Raw genomic sequence first — 12,564 nt, forward strand, 5'->3', positions numbered from 1 at the left:
ATAATCACACATTAGTCACATATTTAGGTCTGTCAAACACTATCAGCCAGATGATCTTTCAGCACAATCTGTGTGTATGTGTGTGTGTCTCGCCGTGAAAGTACAGGTAAAGTGTTTTCTCATCAACAGCCACAAGAACCTTTTTGTTGTAAAAGATGATGGTTTTGTCTATGGCGATGATGATGAGAACGCTGGGTTTTTCAATATCTGTTTTCAGGCATTCATTATTGCAGCTTGAGTGACTAAAAGTGATCAAAATGATGATTGTATACACTACTCGCACAAACACATACAGTTCTGGGAGCAAATATTGATAATGTATGAACCAAATGAAATATGACTTGAGTGGTCAATGTGATTTGTTAGAGTTGGTATGTGTTCTACGCTCTATGTTTTTGTACTGTATGTTTTGATTACGTCTATGTGTGTGTGTGTGTGGGTGGCTTCGGGGTTAAAGAGCCATTCTATCAGCAGGCTCCTGCAGCAGTGGCTGCATTGTCCAGTTTAATGCCTGAATTAAAGGACTTTGTCTCCTTTGTGAGGGTAATGGCCTCCTTCACACAGACAGCACAACAATGGGGAGCGAACAGAGGAACCCCATCCCTCACTCTCCATCCCCTCCCACCTTTTTCCTCTTCCATCATTTATCATCCACACTTCTCCTTGTGTGCCTCTTTTTCACCCTTCAGGAGAACATGACATCATCCAACACTTGTCTCTCTCTCTCTCTCTCTCTCTCTCTCTCTCTCTCTCTCTCTCTCTCTCTCTCTCTCTCTCTCTCTCTCTCTCTCTATCTCTCTCTCTCTCTCTCTCTCTGTCCTCCTCTGTCTTTATTTGCTCTTAAGCCTTGTATTATGTTTAAATTCTGGGTCTGATTTTTCACCAAAAATTACACCATGAAAATCAACAGCAACAAAATCAAGTACAGCGCTTGTTCTGCACAGTAGAAGCATGCTAGCAACAACAAGATCATGGGTTCGATTCCCAGCTAAATTAACCTGCTTGAACTGCTAAAAATGTACACCATCAATGCTGTTTAAATTAATTTTAATAAAAGTATCTGTCAAATGCATAAATGGAAATAAAATACCAAAACAAAATACATGAAATAAAAACAAAAAAATGTTGGTTCTATGCAGCCTTTGTGGGTGAATTGACCTGCAAACATCAGAATAATAATATCATTTTATACGCACATTCCACAACTTTGCATGCTTGTTCATGATCCTAAATGTTGTTGTTGTTTTTTTATATCAAGACATATTTTAATTGATATTTTGTGACTTTTTCTCATTTTACCAGTATGTTAAAAGTTTATTACTGTATTATTATGTCCACCATAGTCCTGAGTTGTATATTTTTGTGAATTCATTATTTCATTCATTCATGGACACCATGATTTTGCCAAGTAAAACATGTTTTGTTGATCCTGGATCAATATTCCTGTCTGTAAATTTAGTCCTAACATATCTTATAGCTACTCCTGAACCTTACCCTACCCACAACACTAAAATCAGAGGGAAATGACAGGTGAAGTGTTAAATAACATTGGTGTAGAAGCATCTAACAACCTAAACTTGACACAAACTCTAAACTTGTCCCTCAAATCTGATTGGTTGATTGAAATGTTGTTCCAGGATCCACAAAGATGTTGATCTGGTGGTACATGTACACTGGTGAAATCAAGTTCACCTTAATTCATTAGTTTGTTTGTTCATTCATTCAGTTGGCTCATTGTTGTCAATGATTTGTTTGTTTGTTCGTTCTTTCAATAATAGGTTTGTTCCTTCAGTCATTGGTTCTTTCTTTAATGTCATGTGTTGGTGCTTTTATCTATTCATTTTCCATGTTCTCTATTTCCACAGCTGCATTTCAACAGTTTGTTTGCTTGGCAGGATGTCCTTTCTTTTTGTAATATCATTAATTGATGCTGATTAATTCATTCCTTCATTTAGTAAGTCATTGGTTAATTTGTTTATTCAATTATTTGTTCAGTCAATTCGTAACTAATTAATTAATTGACCTGTGCAATTGTTTATTAACTCCTTCATTGGCTCATTTTAGATTTCATCCCTTTCAAATATTGGATATCAACCGATTCTGTTTTCTCTCTTTTTTTTTTATCTGTGTGTGGTTTGTTTAGTGTCCCAGTGAAGATGTTCACCTCTATTACCCTCTTCAGCCTTTTTGCTGGATCCCATAATCCTGTCTAGGTCAAGCACAGCAGCGCCTCACATCACTTTTCAACCATAGAGGATGATAATGATGATAAGTCTGAGAAGAAAGGATATCTGATGATCGCATCCTTGTGCCCCGTTAGATAAAGTCATGAGGTACGTTCGGCCTGATCTCTATCTGCTCCCATAATGCTTTTCAGCATCAACCCCGACCCACTCATCACTGTAGCAATCAGACACAATCATCTTCAGACAGATCCAGGATAAGCCTCTTGTTGGTCTTTGATTGGCTTTATACTGAGAGTGCGTGCGTGCGTTGAACAATGTGCATTTGATGTCATATTCAGTTCAGGTATTCCACAACAGTGATATAAAATGCTGAAACATTAGAGAAAGTTTATAGGCTATCAAAAAATAGTTTGGAGATCAAATCTTATCAAGATTTAGCATGTTAAATTGTGTGTATTCATTTATACTGTATAGGCTATTGTGTCAGAGAGATGTTCCACTGGCTACGTCAATAATTATTTCCAAGAAAGGATATTACTGCAAATATGGAAGTCATTATTTCAGTAAAACCCAGAAAAATCATCTCAATTTTTATCGGTTAAGCACACACCAAAAGCCATCCCTCTTCTCTCTTTATCAGTTAAACGCATACTGTGCGGAAATGAGGATCTCCAGTCTGGCGCTGCTGCTGTCTATTACCCATAATGCTTTTCAAGTCAGCTGTGATAATGGATATGCAAATGATATGTAAATACAGCTAATGGACATGCTTCATTTGAACCGAGTTTTGATGTGCTGAGGAAATACCGGACAGGCCAGAGATACTGTAGAGAGTAGATATGAAAGAAAAGCAGATTTATGTCATTATAATAGCATCAATCACAATGCTTTTAGCAGATATTACTGAGTTATGATGATATTCAGCGTCATAGAAGCCTATTTTAACCAGCGTTTCCTGCACTACTTTTCAGTAGCAGGGAATCTTTGGTGCCACAGCCAAACAAATCCAAAGTGAGTTTGCAGGATGTTTTGAATAGGCTATAATGCAGTAAAAAATATTTTATACCGCACAATTATTTCAAGAAGCATCATTCTAGAGTTGTCCTCACGGGCTGCACACTGAAACAAATATAGGCTGCAACACGGCCCGATTCAACAAATATAAATTTCTTTCATAAAACTCTAGATAGGCTGATCGGTCCTTTACTCAGTCTGCTTGCAATCACATCATTCCCTATAGGGCACCGCTGATTGGTTCCTGCTGTTTTTGTAGCCAATGAGCTCGGCGCTCAACCTTCAAATACTTGGTCAGCATTTGCTTTCAGAAACCCTTCTCCTTCCCCAGCTCCACCTGTATAGATATAGATTTTATAAACCAGTTCTTTTTTGTGAATCCAAAGCACACAGCGCAACCAGTGTAGTCTGACCCAAACAAATCATCTTATGAGCTGGTTCTTTTTAGTGAATCAAAATTATACAGCGGGACTAATGCAGTCTGATCCCTGAATTAATAACTCTCATGAGTCGATTCCTTTAATCAATTAATCAAAACAGCACGACCAATGTATCCAGATTCCCAAATGAATGACTCTATGAGCCAATTCTTTTGAGTGAATCAAAAAACAAATGGCATGATTCACGAAAAAATTACTTTTGTTATCTTTCTTATTTAGGCACACTAACTTTTTTTCTGTGAAATATAAGATTAATCACTGACGTATCACAAAGATCATTTAGAAGTCATTATTTTTTAAAAATTAATTAATCAAAATAACTTCCCCTCCCTCTCTCAGCGACTTCTCTTCTCTGATGATGCGCTTTTCAGTGGGCGGGACGACCTGTCACTCACATGAGATCACCGCTATAGCAAACCACAACCATCCTATCATTTCCTAATGGACAAAATCAAGTCCCGCACTACATTTTTTCTAATTCGAGAAGCTGTTTCACTCGATTATACGTCACAATAGAACTGCAACTTCCACTTCACGCCGACCTTAATGAACGATTATAGAGATTTGAAGGGCTAGGTTACAGAAAAACATTCACACTCCCTTCACAGAGAAGAAGAGAGATTTAATGAGTTATGAGGAAAGTATGCCATTAGGAGTAAGCACAAGGGGTGCTATGTCATCAACCCATACACCCCGCAGGCCATTGCCCCCCTGAGAGCTTCTAATGATGGAGAAAAACGCAGGCAGACAGACCTGGTCGCATTTGCTAAGACTATGCATGCAAATATGCACACACACGCACATGCTGAGGCTCTTATTGAGTTTTTAGCTCTCTGTAGACATCATTACTAACCCATCATATTTAGATTTTCCTGATTGCACTTTGTGAGTTTGTGTGTGGCGTTTCAGAGAGACGCTTCGCATTATTAAAGCAAGGAGAAAGACCAGTAGAGCACTCTGTCAAGTACGTATTTCTCCACAAGAACTCGCACAGCCAAGGCCTCTTCATTCACACAGCAATATGTCTCATTTCTCAGAGTTCGGATGTTTTCCTCTTGTGGTGTCTCATCCACTGGTGCCTCCCTTGCATCATATCTTCACACCTACATCCAATTACTCTGATACTGCCAGTTTCGGCTCTTAATAAAGAGAGGGATCCAATGGATTTAAATCCCCAAAAGAAACATTGAACTGCTCTGGGATTTGTGCACGTGAGCAGATCTGGAGAATGCTTTCGAGTTTGAGGTGGAACTAAATGAACCTCCCCATGTTACAGGGAACAAACCTCCCATAAAAAAACAGCATTAGATTAAAAATATGTGTTGGCATGCATGTGTGAAAAAAGTTGTTTATAAGGTGAGTGTTTTAGAGGATGAAATAATGGATTTGATTAAATTTGCAATGTTAAAAGTTAATAAGACACCAAACATGTCTCTTCTGCAAGAGACAAAATAAGATATTTTGTAAGTCATTGAGGGTACAAACAATTGTATGGACAAAAAATTATGATAATCATAAATTACATCTTAAATTCCTCAAAATCATAAAACGTGTTATATTCTTATGTCATATTTTTTTCTCAAATCTTCAGTGTGGCCTGGGAATTATTGTGCATATTTGTCAGCTAAAATAACAACAAATATCAATTATTTTTCGCACTCATTTTTGCAGTTATTGGAAATTATAATCGGCACTTTGCAGAGATCTTGTTTTTATGGCAACTCAATCAAAGTTAAGTTAGCAAAACAAGGAATTGCATGTGAAAGAGTTACGGAAAACAGTAAATTGGATGAGTGAACATGCTAATGTTTTTGTTTACTCAAAATAATCGTCGTCATCATCGCTCAAGTATGAAATCTTAACATGCACATATTACAGACATTACACAGTGTGATTTGAAGTCAAAATATAGGCAATTACAGCAAAACAAACTGCATAATGAAGACACATTGTTTACACACCAGAGCATCTAAAGCTCTCGGAGAACTGCTTCAACCGCTGGGGGTTAATGGAACCGGGGCCACATTACGTCATTAAACGAATATTGACTCTTGTTTAATTATATGGAGCTCCAGCAGGGTGAAGAATTTCAGATGTGAATCAGTTCCACGTCTTTTTGCAGTCTTGTGACTACTGCAATTGCACAGTATTTTACGAGGTAGTAAAGTTTCTTCTTCTCTTCTTCATTGTCTTCATCTTCTTCTTCCACCTCATGTCTAAGACGATACCCTGAAACACACGTACAAACACACTCTTAAACGAGAATGTCACACACTCACTTACAGCAACATCTACCCCCCCTCGCTCCTTCCGGAAAGTCAAAGTGTGGTGTCATTAAGCAGAGAGATGAGGCTGTGCTGTTTAAACTCTTTGTCTATTAATGCCACCACAGGAAATATCAAACACGCAGAAAGAATAACCCGACACCGCTCGTTGCCCCCGGAAATCTGCCTACCTTTTTTACACAACCGCCTCCCTAAAATGAATTAGCCACTTTAGGACGCAGTATTGGCACTTGTAGATTGAATTAAATGCGACAGACTCTTAAGACTTCTTTTAAAGTCTTTAATTAACTCTAATAAATGGAGATGCTGCAGAGTGTCATATTGAAGTGCATTGGAGGCTTTCTAATCACTTTAAAAGCTCAGAGGCAGATGTCAAGATTGTGTGACGTGTGGCATGAAAATGTGAACCGTTTAAAAGGATTTTTTTTTTGTTTGTGTGTGTATTTGTATGAGCGGTACAGGTATAGTGACGTCTTATGAACAAGACACATTATACGTGGGTGGGAAGATATGGACCCCCATAAAAGAATAGGGAGACTGTTGCCACACGATATTTTATTAGTTATATGTTATTTATATATACATATTGATATATATTATATAATTAAATAAAACATTGAAACACTTTTCAAGCATCTTGGCTTGCTTCACATGCAAAATTAATGAGAAAATAGTAATAAAATGGTATTTTCTATTAACTTATTTTCCAAAACCTTCAAGCCTGAACAATGTTTCTGACAAATTTATGGGGACATTTCCATATTTCTGCCAGCTGTGCTTAATGAATTAAAAATGCAGCAACATATATAGGTTAATAGGGTTAATCCAAAATTCTATCTATCTATCTATCTGCCAATTCATAGGTTTCCTAGCAAAATGCAGTATTGCAAAAATTAACATTGTGCTGCAAAATAACTTTACTGAGTGGTGGCATATATGAGTTACACTAATATACAAGGAAAAGCAAATTTACAAAAGAGAATATAACCCAAAACATCAAAACTCCGCTAAATATGAACACATAGTTTCATTGTTGTACTTGTGTGTGTATATATATTTATATTTAAAAGAGATGTGAAATCAGGGAGACCAGGAGAGGAACACGCAGTATATCAACCATAGAGCGAACCACACCAGCTGTCTTCCTGTCCCTTTTTTCTGTAAATGTCAGAGATAATGATGTGCTTTAAATGTAACTGCACATACCCAGAATGAGGGCAGTAAGAGCAGAGGCCATATATGTGTCAAATGAAAAAAACACTGAACATGACACATTCATAATATAGAACGGTGGTCCCCGTTTCTGATGGCTGGTCAGCCTGATGAACTTCTCTCTCCCTGGCTGTCAATCTCACTTTCTCACATTCAGACCAGGCTGCACAGGGAGATAACACACACACAAACACACAGTGGGCAAAGGACCTGTCAACTGGCTGAGAAGGACACACACACACACACACACAACCATAATTGTTTGAGAGCTTTCTTAACTGAATCTCTTAATGCTGCAAATGAAAGGTTATTAAGAGCCATGATTCACCAGCCAAGAGTCTCTCTCTCCTTCTTCCGCATTCACTTTGGCTCTCTCCGGCTCTTAAATGGCTCTGAATGATTCCACACAGTGCAGGTCACCATATTATAGCTTATTGATAAGCTGCCAGTCTCACACCTGCCACTACTTTTCATATTTACCATTGCATAACTGTTCAGTGACATAATTCCAGAGATTTATTAAGTCTATAAAACATCTTCTTCCTGGAAAGAGGTCTTAAGGGGTATATATTTGGACATGTGTCCATGTCTTTGGCTTTTATACAATAAACGTCTATCCTATGATTAAGCACAAAACATATTGGTTTAACTTAAAAAAAATAAGTTACCAGGTCACTTTAAAATTCGGAGTTCATTGAAATAAAAATAAAAACAGTTAATGCAATGAAGGAGATTGGTTTAATAAATAGAAACTCTAAATATTGTGTTATCTCAACCACATTAATTATCTAAGTTGATTTGACAAAAGATAAAAAGTTGTGATAAATCATGATTTTTTTTTTTTTTTTTACAATACAGTGTTGTATGGTATGTAGTCTGTATGTTAAAGTTGATGAAAAAAGTTGCGTTATGCTTTGGCTCTGAAACATAGATTTTATTCAAACAAACAATTAAAAATAGTGATATCTGCTAAAGTACAATTAAAAGCAGATTTGCACACATCCGTAAAACATTCTTTCCGATGACACATTATAGCCTCGAAAAACATAATCAATGAGAGCTATCATCGTTGTTAAACGACAAATATAACCGCTTTATTTTCTTATTTACAGTTTGGATAGGATGAAGATTATGTTAAAGACGGGGAAAAGGAAATATGAAGGAGTAAAAAAAAAAAAAGAATAAGTCAAAAGGAAACACTTCCTGGTGAGAAATTAACACGACGTGAAAGTTTTCCAGAAGAAGTTCTTGCATCCGGCTTTGCGCTCGCGAGGTGCCAGCATGGGTCCGGCGGCGCGCTCGAGCTCCAAACGCACTTCATCTTTCTCCACAGCGCGAGACAGATCCTCGGGCTCCAGCGCCTCGTTTTCTGCTTGCACGAGGTCTGAGAGCAAGTCTGCAAGTGTGTATCTGGCGAGTTCCTAAAATTAAGAGAGAGGGGGGAAAAAACATTAGGATATTTACATCACTTGTTGCCACGGTGCGTCCGATGAAGCGAGAGAAAAAATTAAATGAACGTTTGCGAATAACTGTCAAACAATTGGACACTCGTTTAGTTTTATATCAACTGCTTCAGCGTTGTGTTAAATAAACCAAAGGTTTGCAACTTTTAGAATGTTGCTCTTTTAACTTCAGTCGGACTGTCTGACACCCGCCATTCACTGACCATATTTCCGTGTTTTATATGTAGACTATTATCTTTACCTTATTGTAATTGCTTGTTATTATACATATAATATCTTGCATATACTTTCTCTTGTTTCTGCCATGGGACATTGACATTTCTAGCTTGTTTCTGATTCCGTTCTGGACCATGAAAAACATGAGCATGAGTTTATGTGCGCATGAGATTATATTGATCACAATCAACGGTGTTCAAACGATATATATCTGTACATTCTCTGTATATAAAGTGCAGAGCTTTGCTACTTTCAAAATACAGATGCGTCCGACACTTTCAGCACCATGGACAGTGCCTCTGTTTGTTTGCTGTCGTATCAGAGAGAATATGAACATTTAGACTCAATCTAAAGTAATTTATAATGTCTATAAAATTGCCCAAGCTGTTGAAGTAATGTACCTGTTTTCCAGCCGGGTTGAGGAGAGATCTCTGCAGGAGTTGGCGGAGTTTGGCGTCTGACGGTGCTGCTGAGACGCTGCTGACGGCGAGCGCGAGGGACAGGAGCGCCAGTGCGCACTGGATACGCGTTGAGATCATCTTTGAAAGTATTGATTTGGTGAGTAAAAGTAGCCTAAAAGGAGAGAGATGCGTCGGGTAAGTTGCCTCTTCTCAATGCTCCTTCTGTTGCAACTCATTCCTCCAAGGTTGCCTTTTAAACGATCCGTCTGACGTCAGGAGGCAAGGGGGGTTTCCTCCGCGTGCGTTTGAGTGATGCTGAGTGACAAAGATGACACCGATAAGGGGCGTGAATCCTACTGGAGGTGAAAGGGATTAATGAGCGATTTAACCTGCAATCGTTACTCAACCCTGAACACAAACTATATGCCATACTGTATTTTGTCTATGTATGAGTTTACCTGGGACAAAGTCTACCCACAACACAATAATCATACCTAACGACAGTGTAAATGTATGTTTTAAAAAAAAGTTCTGTGGTTGGAGAAAATATAATTAGCACAGTTTTAAAGAAAACATTGAAAAGTCCCACTATGTGAGGCTCAAATTGTGGAAAATGCTCTCACAATTATAAAACATGCCCTGGTGACATTGCAAGCGCTCCATTTGAAAGCCTCATAAATCAGCCAAAATAATGTTTCAGTTTAAATGTACTGATATCATGAGAGGGTTTATGGTTAGAGTTTCGAGCATCGTCTCTGCAAAACCACTGCATATAAGATGCTACTTCCCCAGTGGGCTAAAAACAGTAGGTCCTATGTGACAAAAAAAAAGTATCTGAATTCATAGTAGAGTAAAAAAGTACACGGATGACATATTCCCTCCGGCAAGATTCTTAAGTGTGCATACGATTGACACTTTACTATCCCATGAGGCCACGGGAGAAGATTTGTTCATGTCCGTGAAGCGAAGCAACTGATGCTGATGGTCACATGATAATGACAACATGGTGAATGTACGTCAGGTCCGGATTACACATTCATAATATATAACATACTTTTTTTAGTGCTTGCAAAATAAGTACTTATTCAATATAAGTTCCTAAACTCGAGCGAATGTGATTTTGCACGCAGCCGTGAATGTTTTCGTGAGTGTTTCATTGAATCATTTATTCAACTGATTCAAAACATTGAATCATGAAGGAACGAAACGTCAATATTCATATTGTTGAACGGTTCTGCAATGGGTTTGTTTGGAAGTATGACAGAGCAAAAACAGAAAAAAATCTGAAAAATCACTGTTAAAACTGTCTCTGGAACTAAACTAATTACTAAATAGGACATTTTTGTTTACTGAACTTTAAAAGCATATCACACAATTGTGCTGCTTTGTTAGGCCTACCAATAATTATGCTGCCATAACACACTGTAGCCTATATTATCATTATTAATATTTATCAAGCAAACCTGCCAGACCTTTACGATAAGTTTTTTTTTGTAATTATTTTTCATAAAGTCTATGCACTGACAAGGCAAGTTTATTTAGGCGCGCATTTCATACACAAGGAGCTTTAAAAGGGATTTTAAAAGAAATGTAAAATATGCATATAGGAAAATTTCATAAAAAAGTAAGAAATAAAAACTGTTTTAAAATTGAAATGAAAACAGTCCTAGGTCAGATTCCAGAGATCCAGAGCTTCAAGTTGGTTAACCTATTCGCCGAGGTCGCGCAAAAATGAATTCAAGTTGGTTTGGTTTACACTGGCTCATGCGTGTGCGCATTGACGTCAATGTTTCCGAGAAGAGCCTCGTGTCCTACTGCTTTCTCCCGCCCGGTCGGGTCGTGGATATGTTTGCCTCTTCCCTCCATGGGGGGTTCTCAGTCGCCTGCGTACTTCTAATCAAGACCCAAGCTCCGATTAAGTGACGGTAATGGCCAGTCATGATCCACGCCGCGCGCGCCTTCTGATCCGTGATGTGTTAGAGGAGAACTCGCACTGATTCCGTTGAACCCGTGAGGACGGCGTTACGGTCGTACCCGCACTTAGGCTGCGAACCCTGTGACTTGGGACGCATCCGAAGCAGCATTATTTACGTAGTTACTATTTTTCGCACACCAGCACGTTGCGCACGCTGTTAAGTGCAAATTAATCTCAGACTAACACTTACCGACAGTATTTTTCACAGCCTGTATTTTTCCAATGCTAATTGCAGTCTTGTGTGCTTGGAGCGCACGCAGTAGCCTTTGGCGGTTTGAGAATACAAACATATTTAGACACATGGCTGGTGGCAATGATTTCTATTAGCACTATGGTTTGGCAGAGGCCACCGAACTGCACGAGATCTTCTAAACTTTCATGAGAATTACTAATGAGATTTAGATCCACAACTTCATACGCATACAATTATGCAGACTGCACACAAATAATTGTCAGTAAACAAGCAAAAACGTTAAAAACGACACACACATTAAATGTCCTAAAAATGTTTTGAATAGTGAAGACACTGCAGATGATAAAATATCAAAACAAGTGGCATTTATGTTAAATAAATAATTTCACAAATAAGTTAAAAGTACTAATATAGCCTACTGTTTGAAAGTAAGACAAAATAAATGGACACTTTTTGTGAAACTTTTTACTTTCATCTCAAAGACCGATTCATTAGAAGTCATTGAAAAACAGCAAAAAGATGTCATTTGGTTTTCTATTTTGCTATTAATTCAATAAAAATCATACATTTAAGTGTGCATTTTAAGTGTTCAACTAAGTTTAAGTTTAACACTTGCAGATGCAGGCCAAGCACTCTTCATTGGGTTAACAAACTTGCAATGTTTCTAATTAAAGCTTCAGTTTATTGAAGGCGGTTCACAATCTCGTTTTCTCTTTCTCTCTGTTAAATGAATGTTGGCCTTTCCTCATTATAATGATTGTGCTGATTGAAGTTAAAATTGAGTGCTGAAATCCTACACTTCAGCAAGAAAATGCCTTTCTGATGAACTACACAAAACCAAAGTTTTTTTTATTTGAAGCTTAATAAAACCAATCTTTAATCAGAATTGGGCTTCAAACAGTCAACTAGTCACTTTTGCTCGATTGTGAGTCAGCCTTCAGGTTTGGCAATTGCTTGCAAAGAGGGATTGCTCATGCAATAGTTGGCATATTTAATGCTTGTTTATAGCCATACATGAAGTATTAATCTTTGGATGTAGCTTGTCCTGAGACATGAATGATAACACAAAATAAAAATACTTTCTCTAGATGATAAACAGTGATTACAGTTTTTTTCAGTCGCTAACAAGCGTTTGTCCAGCCAGTTGTCACATTTTCAAAACTCTAAACACAATTAGCA

The 12,564-nt window shown here is 37.8% G+C and overlaps 1 protein-coding gene and 1 long non-coding RNA gene across 4 annotated transcripts in view; one reads left to right on the forward strand and one right to left on the reverse strand.

The window, feature by feature from the left end:
- Window positions 1-12,564, forward strand: part of LOC306997303 — a 41,070-nt gene that overhangs the window by 1,665 nt on the left and 26,841 nt on the right. The window contains exons 3-6 of one of the 3 annotated variants that reach the window (XR_013797344.1): window positions 1,866-1,954; window positions 2,144-2,333; window positions 9,229-9,374; window positions 9,463-9,869. This is a non-coding gene — a long non-coding RNA (uncharacterized lncRNA). Of the gene's footprint in view, window positions 1-1,824; window positions 1,955-2,143; window positions 2,334-9,228; window positions 9,375-9,462; window positions 9,870-12,564 lie in introns of those variants that run through there. The other 2 variants (XR_013797346.1, XR_013797345.1) reach the window with 2 other exon arrangements.
- sst1.1 (somatostatin 1, tandem duplicate 1) lies at window positions 8,054-9,355 on the reverse strand (the record flags this gene model as incomplete). The annotated part of the gene is made up of 2 exons (XM_079610548.1): window positions 8,054-8,558; window positions 9,218-9,355. The coding sequence occupies 2 exons, from the start codon at window positions 9,353-9,355 to the stop codon at window positions 8,352-8,354; spliced, it is 345 nt and encodes a 114-aa protein (XP_079466674.1). The 3' UTR covers window positions 8,054-8,351.

Source organism: Phoxinus phoxinus (assembly GCF_949152265.1).
Source record: "Phoxinus phoxinus genome assembly, chromosome: 4".
Lineage (NCBI taxonomy): Eukaryota > Metazoa > Chordata > Actinopteri > Cypriniformes > Leuciscidae > Phoxinus > Phoxinus phoxinus.